This window comes from Lonchura striata, chromosome 7 (assembly GCF_046129695.1).
Source record: "Lonchura striata isolate bLonStr1 chromosome 7, bLonStr1.mat, whole genome shotgun sequence".
Taxonomy (NCBI): domain Eukaryota; kingdom Metazoa; phylum Chordata; class Aves; order Passeriformes; family Estrildidae; genus Lonchura; species Lonchura striata.
The window spans coordinates 25,036,229-25,055,605 of NC_134609.1; the positions used below are offsets into that span (position 1 = coordinate 25,036,229).

General features: G+C 41.5%; 1 protein-coding gene across 1 annotated transcript in view; it reads right to left on the reverse strand.

Annotated features, from left to right (window-relative positions):
* ABLIM1 (actin binding LIM protein 1) overlaps positions 1 to 12,397 on the reverse strand; it is a 191,868-nt gene extending 179,471 nt beyond the window's left edge. The window contains exon 1 of the mRNA XM_077784702.1: positions 12,271 to 12,397. Coding sequence (XP_077640828.1) covers positions 12,271 to 12,283 — 13 coding nt within the window. The 5' untranslated portion in view covers positions 12,284 to 12,397. The remainder of the gene's footprint in view (positions 1 to 12,270) is intronic.
* Between the last annotated feature and the right edge of the window lie 6,980 nt (positions 12,398 to 19,377).

The window sequence follows — 19,377 nt, forward strand, 5'->3', positions numbered from 1 at the left end:
CTGTGCCTTCCCCACCCTCTGATACTGCAGAATATGTTCAAATGTAAGCACAGTACTGCTGGACATTTTCAGAATGGGAAAATAACCATTTTAGAAAAGCTTTTAACTTCCAGTTCCTAGTGGAAAATGAATTTGATACCAAACATTTGTGGTTGTGCCAAGAACAACTCTTAAGAGTAGAATGTTACAAAACCCATAAATACCAGTGACAATTAATGCTGGACAGAACAAAAAGATGAATTAAAGATTTCCTACTGGATTATTTTGCATTACAGAAATTAAGGAGGGTGGGGCAGAAAATCAAACTTAATAGAGTCCAAAAATTATTCAAGTCTATGATGAGTACTGTTTCTGGAATTCAACCAGGGAAAGAAACATCAATTTATGTTTTACTAAGGACTCCACACTTTAAAGAAATTCTGAGTAGGCATAGTAACATGAACTGTAAATGCAGCAATGCTCTCCCATCGTGGTGCCAAAACGTTGTTTTTTATCCTAGAATTTGGAAAAATCTCAGACAAACAACATTTGTTGCTGGAAATCAGAAAATGAGAACACACAAAGTAAACTGAGCTTTTCAGCCAGCATGAAGGAAGACAGATTCTGTCTACAACTGTTAAATTTGGAACTGTTAATAACATTACTTGTGTTTAGGCAGCAGCAGTGATTCCTGCGGACTTTATTTTCTCTTCCTGCTATTTTTTCTGCCTCCCCAGTTTCATTTACATGAAGTATATTTTGTAAACAGAAAAACTACTGTTACACTCATGGCAACACTTTTGATCAGTTTTGCCTGCAGGTGTGGATGCCTTTAGACAAGTCAGAAATCCAAAGTACAGAGTAATTAACCCATTCCCAGTGAGTTAACACTGGGCTAACATCTGTTAACATCTGCTGAGTTAGCATCTGTTGGCATATTTTCTAATTTCTTTACATGCCTCAGCTCATGGGGTTTCCTCATTGCCCTAGGAAAACTCCCCATACTTCTGTCTGAAACAGCAACTTGCAGTGCAATGAAAGCATTAGTAGGAAAAAAATTAAGTATGTATTAAAATTCAAGAAGATCCTACTTTTAATGAGACTCTATAATTCAGGAGGACAGAAACACACCAGATCTGGAGCTGCTGAGTCTCACTTAAGATTAGCCCTTTGTTAGGAAACATGGAAACATGGCACCTAACTTAGTTTTATGTTTTTCCCCCCAAAAGTCATATGCTTGCACACGTGTTCCCCACTCCCTTTCCAGACCCTATGCTTGTGTGATACTGCTAGAGAAGCATAACTTCATAAACCTAATTACTTAAAAATAGGATCTGGCAGAGCACCAGCTCCTAGATCAGTCTGCGAAGCGTTCAGAGGTTTTAGGCAGCAGAGAGTTTTACCTCAGGCTATAACATTCCAATACTTCCCTCCACTCCCTTCAGAAAATCACTAAAATATTTGCAGCAATTCCAAGGACAGTTGCTCCAGCACACACTCCCCTTGACAGACCACTAGGCCACATGGGGGGCCCAAAAAATAAAGAAATAAATTGTGTTTGGTGTCTTTTTGACACCAGAGCACTTACAACTCCTTTCTGTAACTCTTTAAATGTTCTCTATTTCCATTTCTTTTAATCATTTTTAGATTCAGGGCCATTCTGTCTGTGTCAGTTCTGCTTGTGTACCAGCTTGAAGAAGGATTTCCACACACACTCTCTTGCCTTAAATATATTTATTTTGCTCACCATTCTCAGGTGAGCTCTTCCACTCTCCACAGCTCATGAGATCTCCTTCATCCACTGCTCTCATGGCTTCTTAGCCTCCAGAGGAGGCCTAAAATCAACTGCCATTTGAGTTTAAGTTTTCAGCCATTTTCTTTATTGAATATATTGTGGTAGAAATTCAAAAGTTCCAAAGAAAATCTGCAGGCTTTGCTGTCACCTCTAATTCCAAATATTAAAAAATTCAAAAATCCCAACGTACGATAAAAAAATGTTAGATGGCTTTTTCCTCCAGAGGAAAGGGTAGGAAGCAAATTTAGTAAGGGTAGAAGGCTCAATCTTGACCTGTTTCCTTGGAAAACTGAGCCATAATCCAGTAGCAACATACTGATCTTGCTGGATCTGTAAATTTGGAGGAAAGCTTCAGCTATGGAAGCCGAATATCACAGAAAAAACATTTCATGTAACTCCACTAATCTTTCAGGAAGAGAAACTGTGTGCAACAGAGCATGAACTAATCTCCTCCCTTCCTTCAAATGGCTGCACAGGTGGTTGCAGTTTCTTTAGCTGTGCTCACACAGACTCCCACTGGGGCTGTGTGTGCACTGTCCCTGCACATGCACACAGCCACCAAGGGGATCTCTGCTGGGTCACCCCTTCCCTGCACTGCCCCTGCACCCCTTAGATCTGCCTGGCTGCTCCTGACCCACCCTCTCCTCTCCCAGCCATTCCCCTGGGCTGCAGCACCAACAACCTGTACTAAAAATACCTCCTGAGCATCATAAATAGCAAGATGGTAGGATTCTTAATCCCCCTTCAGGCACGCAGTCTTTTTGCTTTTATAAATATGGAGTGGCAACAATGGACAGAGAATAAAATGCATCTCACAGTACTGGTCTGCTTGGCCTGTGCCTTGCAGAAAGGAAAAATGAGGACTCCCAGTATCCACAGATGCTGTCAGCAGAGGACAAGAGAAAAAGGGGAAGATTGCTATTGTAAGAAGTCACACAAAGTCTCCCAAACCTAAATTTTGAACGTTTTTAACTCAGTAAGATTTACTGGCCAAACCACAAGACCAGTGTTCCTAAAGAAAGCTCAGACCTGCAGAGTACCTGCGTCAAGCAGGGAGCCAGCCAGCAGGAAAGCTCAGAGGAAGGGGAAGGTTGGATCTTGCCCTGCTGAACTTTTGTACCACCACGAGCTGTACAGAACAAGCCAAATGCACAGTGCCAGGCCAGCCTGGCAGAAGGAAGAGCAAGACACAGCCCTTGCACGCCCCTTGACTCCTGAAACACTTAGGGAAATGCTACAGGAACCTCTACACCCCTGCCACACAGATTTGAAAAACCCCTGCACTTCCTAGGGACTGAGGTCATGCTCTATCTGGAAATAAAAAATATGTTAAAAAAACTAAAACCAACTGCCATTTGAGTTTTAAGTTTTCAGCCATTGTCCTTATTGAATCTATGGGGGTAGTAGAAATTAAAAAGTTCCAAAGAAAGTCTGCAGGCTTTGCTGTCACATCTAATACCAAATATTCAAAAATTCAAAAATCCCAACATACAATAAAAAATAGATCTCAACATACAATAAAAAATGCTAGATGTCTTTTTTTGTTGTTTTTTTTTACATTCTCCTACAAGTTTTATAATAACAAAGCTAGAAAATTTCGCCCTTTCCAGCTGCAGCTCTAAGGCAAGGGCATCACAAGTGCTGTTTCCTGCATAAACATGTAGGAAAATATTTACTATGTTGCAAGCACAAAAACAAATATAGTATCACTGTGGCCACTATAATACAGTCACAGACACTGGCAAGTTAAAACATTTCAATGGCATTTTCACAAAGATAAAAATAAAGACATTGGTATTGGAATTTGTTGCAAATTAATCAAATAATACACGAACATAATTGGTTAACCAGAACCTTTTTCTTTGAAACATGAGACTCCAAATGTGCACTGCACATCTAAGTACACAAAACAGTTTTCTCATTCATCACAATATCAAAACATCTGGAAACAGAAAATAGAAGAAAGTATTTATAGACATTTTTGGACAGAGATTACTTCAGGTCAAGTCCAAAAGCATCCTTAAGCTGCAATCATCAAAATCTTTTATCAGTGATTTTGGATTTAGCTAGTGTTACTAAGAGAGAAATATAACATAGGCTTTTTATAGCAGCTGCCAATTCAACAATGATCAAAGTTTTATTATTCTTCCTTAGATCAAAGTCTGGACTGAATAATTTTGGGATAATCTCCGGCTCATAAAGTAGAATAAACAGTTTTGGATAACCACATTTTTATATAACAATACAGTCTTCTTGCAACAAGTTTTGCTCTTATTTACATATGCCACAAGTTTTTAATGGATTGGATAATCATTTATTTATTTTATTGGCTTATGAGGACAATAAAAGAGAAATTTATACAGCAGCAGCAGCAGAAGGCCATAGAAACATTCAAATGGTATCTTATGCATCTACATTAATATACAGAAGACATTCATCAGAAGAGGTGAAACCAAGATTAGGAAAGTAAGGCAGGGCATACTTCCAGTGAGAGGTAACAGGTTTTACATTTCTGCTCATTATAAACCACTCAAGACATCTGGAGATCTCCTCCTATGGGACAGAGGCATTCACACACACCTTGGCACAGCCTGTCCACCCCCTTCCAGCTGGGATAAGGAACATCCCAGGCAGAGAAAATCAGGATACTCACATTGCATTGGCTTTAATTAGCAGGCATAAAATATTGCTACATGGATAATACTCAGCACAATTTGTTTTGCAAGTAAACTTGATTGTAAAGGTGCTTAGATATGACTTTCAATCGAGTGTGCTTTCAGTCAAGAAAAATAAAGAGTTTTCATTCTGAGAAAACCATTAATTTACACACTATCTGTTGACCACAGGCTCAACTGTGTTCCTGTTCCATTGAACAAGATGTTTACTGTTCTGTTCAGTGACACAGCCAGTCTTAAATTAATCTCTTCTTTTACACCCTAATTCTATGAGATTCATTCACCTTTCACAGTCCTTCTGGTAGTCAGCTCTCCCACAGGTGTTGATTAAAAGAAGCAGCATCCCAGGACACCAGAGAAAGCCATTACTTTGCCATAAACTGTTTTACAGGTTCTGTAAGCAAGGGCCAAGAGTGAGAGCTGGAACATCTTTTTCAGACTTGTTGTTATTACAGGCTTTTAGCTATGTTTCTTTATCATTAACTAGGTTTCAGCTCTTATATAACCTGGTTGTCTCCCAGACTTGCTAATGCCAAAAATAAACTGAAAGCTTTCATCACAAGTTAAAAGGAAACTGTAATTTGAACAGCAGTTTTGCTGACTTCTCTGTTGATCAAAGATGCCTCATACAAGCCTGATGTAATAGAAACAAAATCAGATTTATAATAACAGTAATTAAAGCAGAATCCTTTCATTGAGTGAAATCTCACAGTCCTTACTTGTATAAGACTTACACTGGAGGAATAGATTAAATGAGAGCCCATTTATTAAGTTGAGATATCAGTTACAGAAAAGGGAATGACAACTAATAAAAAAATGTTACCAAAACTGCTTCAGCTTCACACTTTTTATTAAAATGTGTCCATCTCTGCAACAACACATATGACCTGTTTTGCCATTCCAGAAACAGAATAAAATATATTTATTAGTAAGGAAGCAGTAAACCAGAACATCTTCATGCCCTCCCTGTAGAGCCTTCTGTGCTATGACCACCCCTCTGACTGACCTCCAAAAGAAACATTTCTTAGTGCCATGGCAATAGGTTATCAGGAAAAAAGTCTGTAAGAAATAGAAAAAAACACTGTTGGCTTCATCACTGAACAGTACCACGTACTGCAGTCGTCAGCATGCTCCAAAGAGAGCTGAGCACAGGTCTAAAGGCTTCAGAGAGTCTGAACCCCACAATTTGCTGGCTGGCTTGGACTGGTTTTCTTGTATCAGCCTCTCAGATGAAACTGCAAGTACACCACAGGGGATAAAAGCACCTTTTGCTCCCCTTGGAGAACATCATCTTCTCAATGTTCCCTGTTTCACACGCTGCTCAGAGTGCAGCCCTCAGTCACAGCTGCACAGAGCAGGCATCTCTCCATGCACTTCTCCCTGCAATCCTACCAGCACAGCAGGAAAATGCCAGCAGCCTCCTCTCTGGAGGCAGAGAACAGTTACTGGTGCCACAAAACACTCTGGCTCATCACACTTTTTTACACACCAATCTTTTTTACAATTATGAGACCAGATCCTCCTTCAACTTCAAAATGTGGCATTCAGAGGAGCAGAGCAATAGTTTCCAACATGAAGTGCATGATCTTTTCTATCCATGAAGAAATAACCCCAAGGATATGTAAGCTGGCCATAACAAACTTTGCAGCAGCACAGAAGCCACCACAGGCTGCAGAACCCACACAAAAACTTGGGCAGGCAGTCAGAGGTAGCTCTTATTCAGCCCTCACTAAAGCTCTGCACTTTAATTCAAATATGTGCATGTGAACAGCAGGCACTGCACTGTGGATGTGGCTGCATTTCATCAGTCACATGGAGCAAAATGATTCACCAAAGCCCTAATTCTGGATTAAAGTCTGGATTGCAAATAGAAAAAGAAGGCTGTAAAACAGCCCCATCACACCGGTGTACCTTTTTGAAGCCTATCTGACCCAACCTTGTTTACAAACTAAGGATTTCTCTTCACAACATATGGGACTCTTACCTGGGTGTGAGCTTCTGAAACTTTATTTATTTCTGAAAGCATGACATAATAAAGGCTGAGCATTTAAAAAATTGCACGTCTCACAGTTTTTCTCTGCTATTGCTGTATCATGTTTAGGAGTTTCCTTTAGGTTTTAATGAAGAACAACACCAAATTATAAAGATACTTTTGCCTAAACAGTATGTGGTAAAAAAAAATTAAGTCTACTTGCTGGTATCAGAACTCACAGGCAAAAGTCTGCTTTCCACAGTGTGACTCTGCCTTAGCACTGCATAACTGAGAAATATGACCCCAGTCATATGAACTAACCATGTGTGGCTTTCATCTTCAATTACTAAGAGATTAGATTAAAAAATAACCTGAAATATTCAATTCAAACCTATTAAAAGAAAAAAATAGAAATCCCCTTCTTGTTTTCAGAGACTGTGAAATGTATGAGTTCCTGGTGTTCTCCTCTAAGAGCCATTTTGCTGTTTTTCCTTCCATAAGCTGATGCTTATTTTCCTTCTTTGAAATTCCTTTCAAAACCATGCATCTAAAATAGACTCTACCTCATTGTCCAAGTTTCCTCTTGTTATTGCCATTAGTCTATGCAACTTTTTCCATGCATTCAGGACTAATTTTCATTAATCTCAAAGCACAGACTAAGCTTTGTCGAGGGGGAAAAGAATGGGACCAGGCATCAAACCTTAAAAAGAGCTTAAAAGATATAATGCTGTTTAAATCTGATACCTCTGTAAAAGAGTCCTCTTCCCCACTGAAACAAAAGCCCTACCAGGCCTAAAGACTTGGGTGCAGCTACTGGTTCTCATGTACAGACACACACTGCTTTCAGTGATTTGACAATTCAGGTGCTGATTCTGAGCTACTCAAGCCATTAAATTGAGGCTCGTGCCCTAAAATGAGTAGTGAAAAAATCATAAATCATTACATATATTTAGAAGAAATAAAGAGAAAGTGCGGACAGGATTAAATAACAGCTTGAAGTCAGCACGGAAGAAATTCAGGGCAAAAGCTGAGAGAGAAAAGCTCTCAGAGCCAGTTCCAAATTCTGCCTTGCACAGCTGGGTTGGCAGGACTGCAGACACAGCCTGCCTCAGGTAGGGCTGCAGAGCCCAGAGCCTGCCAAAAACACGTTCCTTCAGGCTATGGAGCCTGGGAGCACGGAAAATGGGGAAAATCACTAGGACTGGAAGCATTGAAACTACAATACTTAACTACCACAAGCATGCTAAAATGCTTCTAAAATGAAGGAAATGTCCAGCCAGCTCACAGTGCCCCAAGTCACTCAGCCATGAAATAGTCACATCACAAATTAGGGACATCATGACACGCCTGAAAAAAATACCTCTGACAGCAAATAGAAAAACACAGCACTAGCTTTCAGAAAAGGATACAGCAGCCACCTCCTTCAGTGGCTAGTTCCTTTAGATAACAGCTGTATTACCCTGAAAATCACAGACCATAATAAAACATTGACCAGAAGCTCCCAGCAGCAAGTTTTTAAATCACTCAGCAAAGACTTCAATCAAAACCATTGCTGCCAGCAACAGCAGCCATGTCTACAGGCATCTGAGGAGAATGAGAAGATTTGGAAAAGAAGAATAAAGACTGTTGATGGTAAGAACTCAAGATTTAATATGCAAATTTCTCATTGAAAAATTGGTTATTTCTTCACATAGAAGTTCCCAACTGTGAGTAGATCAACCAAGAAAAGTACAGTGTCCAGGAAGAAAGAACTGCTACCAGAGCACAACATAATGAGTTGAAGTTTCTCATAACTCTATTATCAACTTGTGTAAGAACAAATGAGGAGCCTGAGAAGAGGCCCAGAAGGCAGAAATTCCCCTGTTCTGACCTGACCCTCAGACTAAGAGAAAAGAAAAAATAAGCCTAGGACTTGTCTCACCTGTAAAGTGAGGACTCTCTCTCACTACTGTCATGGTGATTTATTTGTCTGAAATGAGAAGTCTTTGATCTACATTTGTTTAAAAATCATGTAGGAAAAGACAAGAATTGTGGTATAAAATAAATTCCTAGATTAAACAACTCTACTTCTTTGACTGTCGAGCAGGCTAAAAACTTCACCTGCCTATTCTACAATACCCACACTAGCAGCATCAGGTTAGCAGACTCCAGCTTATTAAAACTGGACAGCAATAATATTTCTTCAACACTAGCTTATGTCAAAATTCAGTTACTTTTTCATAAAAAACCCACACCAGTCCTGATAAACCTCCCATTTCACAGGTCTTTGTTTTCCTGAAGTAGATGCTACTGGATTAAGTACATAATCCTTTCAACATTTGGAGAAAAAATTAGCAAAGATCTTTGTATTTGATCACACCAAACACTCCCATTTGTGCCTGTTTGCTCTAGTATAACTGAAGATTATAATAGTTAAAAATAGTCATTTTTCCATTAACTTAGACCTTCATGATAACAAGTAGTTTTGACAGTTTTTAAGCAGTGTGAGATAACATGCACAAGTAGGTCACAGTTATACTTGGCTTTAGAAAAATGTCTTTCATCCAGGGAATTTACAGCTCTTTGCAAACAAGCCCTTAGGTAAGCAACAATCTATAAGGCTTACTCCAACACCCAAATTCACTCATGTATGAGTCCCAACAGCAACTACTTAACAACAGCTGAAAGTAGAATATTAAGCCTTTTGCAAACTGCAAAACTAAAAAGCCTGATGACGTCAATGGCAGCCCTCCACTGATCCCAACAGGCTGTAGAGCAGGACATGAAAGTGCCCTGGGAAGGACTCCAACTTGACAGGGAAGAGAAAAGTGATTTTTCAAAGTTTGTGTCAGCTTTGTTCAGTCACAAGATTTCCAAAATGATTATTTGTCAAAGCTTCTGGGAATACTTGTCTGTGCTACTTCATCTGGCACTTGGTCAACACATCTGCTAAAGCCATACTACAAGGAAAGTGGTGGAAGAGTGCTAGAGACCTTCCATTTACACAACAACAGCACGTGAGAGAGAGGTGTGAAGGACTGCAACAACAAAGTCTGTGAAGAGTGGAAGGAAAAAAGGAAGGTTTCAGAAAATTCATCTCAAAGGCACAGGTAAGACATTAGTCCTCACAGCAGCCCCTCTGAAAAACTTAGCTACCATTATTTCCATTGTACAAGTAGGGAGCATAAAACTTCTTAATCCAGAGTTCTATTTAAGGCAAAATTATATTAATTTCTATTTTTGGTTATAATTTATGTGTTTATTTATAATGTGTCAGAATTTCAGTGACTATAAGGGTAGTTTTGGTTAAGTAACAACCAGGAACTAGAGCAGGAGAGTTAAAAGGAATGGTCCAAAAGTCACGAGGTACTGCTGGATTTCAGGAGTTTCTTCTGTCATCTGTTGCAGTCAGTTCACTACACCATGCTGCCTCCTGGAGCAAAATAGATGAATGGAGAGCTGCACAGATTTAATACTGATAATACTGTGAGGTTTTTTACCATCCCTTGAATATCCTCTGCAGTTTAGTAAGAAAAATGTCACAGGTGAATGTTTCACCCTTTTGCTATGCTAGTTATGCTTGGTATATAATCAACAAGCAGACAGCTCCAAGTGCTTGATGCATTCAGAATAATAATGATCACCTTTGGACATCTAACACCACATAAAATATTAACAATCAATATTCGCTGAGCTTGCAGACCATAATGATACGTGGTTTTAATGTGACTGCATATGCATGAGGTAATCTGCCTTCATGAAGCACAGGGTCCCTATCTGGCATTTAAACAAAGTCCTAACCCCATAAACATTCACTTCTTACTTGTGCTACAGTCTCCTGAGTAACCTCATGAAGACCTGTCATATCACTTAAACATGTAAAAAAGTAAGTTTCTATGTTGACTTTCAACAGCAGTAGGGTTTAAAATTATTAACAATTACAATGGTCTATAATGTTTCACACACAAACAGCTTTTAGTCAGCACTGAATAAATCTGTTTATTTACCCAGACTCACATATTTTCCACATAAATCCACTTGTTTAACTTTAAAGGGATATATTGATAGAAATTAATATCTTCATCTATTTCACAAATCATATTCACTACTTCCCTAAAGACCTATGGACTGTCTTATTCTTTGTCTCTCTCTCCAATTAATTACTTTGAAAAAACTAGATGGCACGACAGGGACTGAGAAAAAATTCACTTTCCTTCTCCAGGCAGCTCTCCAGTAGAATTAAGCAGACATCAAACATCATGCGCTGTGCAGATGAATGGTGAGGACAAATGGGAAAGAGGGACAGCGGGGAGAGGAAAGGGAAATATGGTCAGTAGAAATGTTCCCTGGCTTCCCATTTTGTATGGTTCAGTTTTTCTGAGTCATCTGCAAAGCTGAAATTGCAAAGTTTTTATGTCACTTTTTCAAATCCAGGCACCCCTTCAATAACAAACCTGCTCCAGGTTATAAAGCTTTGCTGAGCGTTCCCCACAAGTACTAATGCAGCCTTAGCACAGCACTGATGCTCACAGACTTAGTGTTCTTCCAGAAATGGATTCTTCAGAGACCAATATAGTCCATTTCTCCCTAAAACAAGAAATCTTCTGTTCCATGAAGAATTATGCCGCTCTAACACCATTTATTATTTATATCTAAAATGGGTGTGATGCTTTAGGAGTATGGTCATAGCCACAAAATGCCGGCAACCTTTTAGGAGTCACACGATGCCTTCAATGTGCATGAAGCTCTTTTGGATATCAACAGCAATCCAAGCAGATGAAAGAACTCCTCCATGCTGAGCAGCATTCATGAAGATGCAGAGAGATCGAAGTATGAACAAATAAGATGCATCCTTACATTCAAGGGTTTGACAATTTGTAATATATAATTTTTATGAAGTATTTGTTTCAAGTCAGAGATAGCCAGGGAGTGGTTTCACTTGTCATTATTGTGAAGATAATTGTCTGTCTTCAGGAGATGCTTGCAAGTATTTCTGCTTTGTTATGATAACATTCAGAAAATGCTTAACTTTATGTCTCCAGTCCTTTAATTTGTACTAAGTATAATAAAAACTCTAAAACATCAGTCTTGGTGCCACACCTGTGCCAGTTGCTGATATTGGAAGTATAACTTTGAGACAAGATGAGATCTGCAATCAATGAGGCTGATCAGCTCATCTCCAGCCCAGAATGGGCAAACACACCACAGCCAGAGTTTACACACAAATGCACACAAAAGACAAAAGCTATTAAAGTTTAAGCCATAATGTTAAAAAATGCAAATCTTCAGTAAAACTCAAAACGTTAATTTCAAGCCAGATGCAAATGTCCATCAGAGGTGGACGACCGGATTTACCACCACACCCTACCAGGAGCACTTGCGTTAGCGATGACAGGACAAGCCGGATGCCTCACTGCGCTCATCAGACACCCAGCTCCAGTCCGCCCCCGTTCCCCGAGCAGCAACACCCGCCGAGGTCTGACCCCGCGCCCACCCTCACCACCATGCTCCTTTCCCTGCGTCCATCCACACATTCCCACCGGCACTTAACGCGTACCGAGCCGCCGCACTTCCCCGCGCCCCTACAGCCGCCCCCGGCGCCGGGGAAGGCGAACGGGATCCCCGCGCCCCGGCAGGTGCGGCGGCTGCCCGGCCCCGGAGGATGCTCTGCGGCATCCAGCCCCGCACGGCCCAGCTGCGGAACGGCACCGGGCAGGCGGCGGCCGGCGGGGGATCATCCCCTGGCCGCCCCCCGCCCCGAAATCGCCGGCGCAGCCTCGGGGTGCGGAGCAGCGCAGCGCGGCCGGGCGGCAAGGTCAGCGCCTCGGGGACGCGAGCCCGGCGCTGCCCCGGCGCGGCGGAGAACCCACCTCTGGCAGACATGGCTCAGGCTCGGGCTCGGCAGCCGCGGAACTGCTGCTGCTGCTGCTGCTGCTGCTGCTGCTGCTGCTGCTGCTGCTGCTGCTGCTGCTGCTGCTGCGGTGGCGGCACGGCCGCACCGCCCTGCGCCCTCCGCGCCGCGGCGGCCGATGCGGGGGGCGGCGGCCGATGCTGGGCCGGGCCGGGGCGGGCGGGTCCGCGCCGCCGCCGCGCTCCGTGCCTGCCCTGCCCTGCCCTGCCCGGCGGTGTGTGCGGGCTGTGTGTGTCTGTGTGTGTGTGTGTGTGCGGGTCTGCCCGTGCGTGTGCCGGCGCGGAGCGGCCGCGGGGCGGGGCAGCGCCGGCGGAGCCGCCGCGGCCGCAGCCGCTGCCGGGCGCGGTGACGGCGCGGGGAGCGGCGCGGGGAGCGGCGGGCCGAGGTGCGGGGCGCGGTGCCGCAGAGGGCGGCAGCCGCGGACGCCGAGGCGAGCAGCGCGGCGGAGCTCCGGCTCCTCGGGGGGCTGGATAGGCGTGTCTGCTCCCGGAGTCGCTGAGCGGCTCTGCTCGTTCGGGACTGGCGCTGAAGTCTGTGGCACGACTTGAAATTCACGCGCCGAACAGCAAAGAGGTACCTGCGTAACTGTATGTAAATTGTATGTAAACACAGAATTTCTGCAAAGCAACATGGCGTTAACACACGGAAAAGAGCACTCAGCTTCTTCCTGGCACCTTAATAAAAGTAGCAAGCGACCAAATGCAACGCACCAGAAAAACAAGATCAGTATCTGGTGGACACCTTTACCCAGCCTCCAGCCATGTGAAGCCAAATATTCGCATGCCATACGAAAAAGAAAACCCCTACGCCACCAGATTATTAGACGGTGGCAAGAGTTAAGCAAATCAACAATCTAGTTTGTCAAGAATGACAGGTTAGAAGACCACATCAGAATAGTGCAGTTAAAACATTAGAGCAGACTTTTATCAATTTCAGAATGGGCAACTATGAACTCAGAAACAGAAAGCCCAATCTGTGATGTTCTGCAAGGAGCCAACATGCAAAATGAATGACAGGAAAGACTGAATCACACTCCTCCACTCTGATCTACCATGCACTACACATCTTCATTCTAGCAAGAAGCCTACACAATTTTTCTCTCAAAAAACCCCACAATTACCAGAATCGTATCTGAGAGGTGGTAAAGATTGCATGATCATGTGGGCACAGGTCAGGAATGGAAGCTGCCCGGAGCTGTATCATGGATTTTCACTGCTGGATGCAAGTGCAGCCCAGCCAGTGCCTCTGCTGTGTCAGGTCCAGCCTCTGGCACTGATCACCTTCCCCTCATGCCAGCCAAGTAGGAAAGGCATTTGTGTAGGAAAGCAGGATGGGCAGCACTCACATGCATCCTCATCAGGGAACTCAGGCACAAAAAATGAATTGGCACATGTGTTTGCCTGAATTTGTGGTCACGCTCACACGCTGCAAAGACTTTTAGTCATATCCAGCCCTGTTTGCCATGGATTACCCCGGTGTTCAATACAATTCAATTCAATAATATTCCTTATATCATTCTGTTTTCTTCCCCCTTGCAAATGTTTATGAATCTGGCAGCAGGAATAAAATAAACCTAATTTTTTTCTTCTTTCTCTAAACTCTTATGGTATTATGCTTAGCTGGTGATCTGATATCCCTTGACAAACAGTTCTTTTCCCTGATCCCTTTCTGAAAGTAGGAGAATTTTCCACTTACAAAAAACTCAAATTTTCTTTCTTGTCCAAAAGAGCCAAGGTTTTTCTCAGTCAATGTGTATGTATGACACCATTTTGTATTTTTAATTAAGTCATTTCCTATTCACTTCCTCAGTGAGTTTCAGACTAGCACTATCACAGGTTCTCCCATGTGGTACTTAATAGATGGCTTTAAAAAGAAGGTTCAGGGACATGCACAAATTAGCTTTTTAATTAAGAACTTCCTTTCTTTATACTGCTAGGAAGTAGGAAGGGAAAGGAATTTGTACCTTGGGATTCTACAGAACACAAAGAGTTTATTCCATTCATTGTGTAAATGCTCTGTGGCAGAGAAGTTGAACAGACATGTTGGCCAGAGAATACTAAAATGGGTCAGATACAGCACTCATTTATTAAAGTGAGCTTTTTAGCTGGATTTATTGAGGACCTGAGGCTGATGGAGTTTTATTTTCCTGTCTGTCCCCTCCACCATATCGCCTCCAAGAATTTTCAGATTTGGATATGGAGAATTTTAATTCAGGTTGACTAAAAGGTATAATTCAGAACAAGTTCTACATCCCTATGAGTTTTGTAGTAATTAACACTTAAGAAGAAAAAATTAAAATAAAGGAGAAAAGCTGCAGTGGAGACAATTACCAGTTCTGGAGGCCGTGTCTTCATTAGCTACAAGTAGCAGTTGTCTACATCTGCATGTGGGCAGCTAGATCAGCTCCTGAGGTTTTTGTCTGAGATCCTGTCAGTATATAGGGAATGTGGAAGGAAGCTCAAGAGGGTAGAAAAGGAAGGTACAGAGAAGTGAGACACCATGATCATTATTTTACAGGTGAAGTTGAGTCAGAGAAGATGGACAAGCCAATCCAAGGCTTGCTCAGTCCCTCTTCTCTCAGTCCAACCCGTGTGCTCCTGCTTCCCTCACTGCAGCGCTGGCTTGAGCCTCACAAAACTACTTTAGCTCATTAATTAACAAAGAGTTGCTCACTTTCTGTATCCAAATTCCCTACATTTGCTGTCTGAACCAAAGGCTCAGATCAACACTGGAACATGGCTGAAGGCGAGTGCAGAACTGCACAGCCAGGAAGGGTGAGGAGCATTAGAGGCAACAAAGAAGATCCTTTTTAGCAGCAGCAGCTGTTGAGCTGTTTGATTGAGCCATTTCCTGACTACTTCAGGAGTCCATTAAGGAGCAGTGATTGACATTGTTTTATTTCAGACATCTACCTGAGGCTTCTGAATTAGTCAGCTGGGAAGTAGGATCCTATCTCCTGCATTTTGCTATTGACTGTACAGACTAAGCTTCTAACTCATGGTGTGAAAAGATCCAGCAAGGTAATTATTTTTAATGTGTTCAGGCTTCAAGAGATCCAAACAGGCACCTCATTATTTTTTAGAGATGGCCAAATATTAATATATTTTACCAAACAATAGGTGTTTCCAAGTCCTGTCTCAATGCCCTTGAGGAGCTAAGTGTGTTTTCCAAGGTCACAGGGAAAATCTATGTCAGAGCAAAGCACAGAACTTGCATCTTCAGAGAAAAGTATCCCAAATACTGGACTGTGTTCTCTGTGCAGCATACCTTGCTGTCACTTAACCTTTGCGTGAAAAGAAACCAGAAAGTTCTCCTTTAATCACTTTGGAACCAGTTTGTCCCTATAGAGTAGGATAGTAGTTTTAAAAGTAATTAAGACCCATCAGTGGTATGTAAATTTATTTGTTTTTCATGAAAATCAGCACAGAATGACAAAGGGAATTAAAAAACAAACAAACAAAAAAAAAACCCAGGTAAAAATCAGCATTGCATCTTTGTCTGATGCAGATAACTCATCAGTCAGTCATACCTATTTTTGCACAATGCAGGATCTTTCCTCTTGAAAATCATTGTGAGAAAAATCAGAATTTTTTTGGGACAACAGACAAATTCTTACAGTTTCCAAGATCAATTTCTGTGGGCAAGGCAAATGGTAAGGATGGCCAGGATTGGTCTGAATAATGATGGAAACCATTGGATTATTCTACAAATTTTTCCCATATCTTCCACCATAATTCCACTGGCTTATTTTTTAGGGAATTCAAACCTAACAAAATCTAGAGCATTACTAATCCTGATAATTTAATCAGAATTTTAATAAGCTCAGAATAAATAGTTTCCTGTGACATGAATGACAAGAAAGCAAGACAGTTCTCTTGCTTTCAATATAAGACTCTTACTAGAATTTGCAATTAGTCAGTAATGGAGAAGATATTCAAATAAATACATGGCCTTTCACTTATTACACTGAGCTTCCAGGGCAGTTCTTACTAATCTTTTTGGAGAAAAGTTCCCTTTTATACATTTCAAAGGAGAACTGAGCTCCAAATTACTCACATCAAATAATAATAGAAATCTTTCCTTAAATTATTCCTTTTTTTTTTTTCTCCAAATATCCCACAAACATATATATAAAAAGAGATTTAACGGTTAAAAAAAAAAATCAAAAAGATAGGAAGTTCTCCTGAGTGAGCCAAATCCCAGAGTCATCCTGGTTTCTTCTTATTCTGGTTTTCTTAAAAAACTCCTTTTTTCTACATGTTATTCAACCTTCCATATTGTTCTGTGGAATATGCACTTTCATGGCAAAAGTTCCAATATTGAATTTATGCTATCCTGAGTCAGTCTTGACTACCAGACTTGAATAACCTAGGAAGTTTTACATAGATTATATAAAATGATGCTATCACATAAATGCTATAGGTTTTATATAAGCCAGAAATATTGGCAATTCTGAAAAACTAAGGAAAAACTAGATTGTTGATTTGCTTAACTCTTTCCACCATCTAATAATCTGGTGGTGTAGGGTTTGTTTTTTGATTTTTTTTTTTGTATGGCATGCAAATATTTGGCTTCACTAGGCTGGAGGCTGGGTAAAGGTGTCTGCCAGATACTGATCTTGTTTTTCTGGTGTGTTGCATTTGGTCACTTGCTACTTTTATTAAGGTGCCATGAATACCTACTCTATACTGATCTTCCATCAAAATGACTGCTGTACCTGTGGGAATTTAGGACACAAAGGCCAAAATGACAAATTCTTTTCTGAGAGTCAGCTTTGGAAATGTCATCTAAATGTTGGGCAGCATTTGCTGCTGAAGAACTTCTGCATCACCCCTGTGTGTGAACCTTACCAGGAAGATGCCAAGAAAGAGCTCTGAGTCAGGAACTTTCCCAGGTTTTGCACCAGGTTCTCCCAAGGTCACGTATGAAATATGTTCTGGGAGTAAGAGCTGTGAGCACAAGGCTGTGGGAGATGATGAGATGCACCCCAGAGTCCTGAGGGAATTGGCTGATGTAGTTGCCAGGCCACTCTCCATGATATTGGAAAAGTCATGGAAGCCAAGTGAAGTCCCTGGTGACTGGAAAAAGGCAAACATTGCTCCTATTTTTAAAAAGGCTAGAAGTGAGGAGCCTGGGAAGAAGCACTGAGCCATCAGCCTCACCTCTGTGTCTGGGAACAGATCCTCCCAGCAGCTCTGCTAAAGCACAGGGAGAACAGGGAGGTGATTTCAGAAAGACAACGTGGCTTCACCAAGGGCAGCTCCTGCCTGACCATCAAGAGGCCTTCTGTGATGGAGCACCTGCACCAGTGGTTGCATTCAGGAGAGACAGAGACAATCCCACAAACTGCCTTTGTTGCTATGTATATACTTTTCAGAGCTGCATCAAGTAAGGGCATTATCTCACTATGTGCCCTGCTTTACCCTAAAGAATTTGTGTGGCCAAACTGAATTAAATTTTACAGTTAGAATTTGTTAAATTTGTGTTTTCCACAAAGTAGTTTTTGCATCATGTAAAACATGGCAGGCATGTCCTTGGTCAAAGTTCACTTTAGCAAAGATGGTTATGAATAACATGGCAAGAATAGCAAAGAATATTCTGAATAAGTTAGAGTCAAAATCTCTCAGCACTGCTTTACACAGGAAAGTTTGGTGAATCAGAGGGAAAATACACCTGTGGTTGCAATTACAATGAGCCAAACTCTGAGAAATGTATACATTACATTCTTCTGTGAACAGCCAGGCTTGTGTGGGGTAGAAATTCTGGGGCCAAAAGAAAATAAATTATCTAAATCATCATGAAAGTACCTCAGTGTGTAATTTGATGTCTGATCCTAAGACATACTTAGGTTTTTCCCTGTACTCCTGGAATTCACACATCACTGTCTTAATTTTTCACATGCTATTTTCTTTATACATATTTTCTGTTCTGAGCTCTGTGTTGCAGGGCCCTTTGGCTGAGAAGTATAGAATTGGACAGGCCTCCCTTCAGAGCGTATCAAGATCATTCCTTAATTAGATGGTGGATGCAATTTGATTTGAGAGCACAAAGTACTGGCTCTTTTTCGGGAACTGAATGCCTTGTTCCTTGTCATACTAAGTCAAGATATCAGCCCCTGGTACCTGACCTGGCATTGATCAGTTTTATAGCCAAGGCAAATGCTTGCAGGTAGACACACCCTCCTAGACAAAAATCTCCTGGAAATGTGATGCCTGCTTCACAAGGACTCAGGACACACTTGGGAAAGAACCAGTCAAAACCATAGTCCTAGAGTCATGGCAACAATAAACTCAAATCCTGAAAGATTCCTGAAAATATTTTGAAAAAAATCCCCAACACTTTTCCTGTTAGTCTTGCCCAATATGTTCATGTACAGAGGTTCTGGGTTATTTTTCTTTCCTATTGACATATACCAATAACTGTTATCTGTTATACATATAATGTATTTAAATCTCAGATCTAGATGAGTTTTCTCATGCAACATTTTTATTTCAATGCGTTAAAAAAAAAACCCAGAAGGTTTAATTCAGTCACGCCTTTTTTTTTTTTTTTTTTTTTTTTTTTTTTTTTTTTTTTTTTTTTACTTTTGAATCTGTTTGAGCTTAAAGCTGATGCCAATTCTCCACCACATTCAGTTGTTTATTCCACAGCAAGTCATGCCGACAGAGATGCCAGCAGATGACTGAATTCCCTAGTTAAGCACATCAGTGGAGTAAAACATGGGGTCGGGCTGCCCTCTGCGGGCTGGGATCTGGATCTGGGACAAATTGTTTTGCAACACCACACAGAAACTGATTATTGTGAGTACAGGATTTCGACACCTGGACACAGAATTTTGATTTATGATGTACACGTAATGCCAATATGGCAATTGGCTCTCTGCTGCCTGGTTGCTGCTGCTGCAGAGGAAGAAGGAAATGCAGACTGCAGGTGTCTGAAGCAGCAGTCGAGCACTCCAGGTACAAATAACAGCTCAATCTACACCACCTGGGACTTCCTGGCAGACCCAGAGGATAACAGCTTCTGAGCATAAACCCAGAGAAACTAAATGCCTGGAAATACTTCA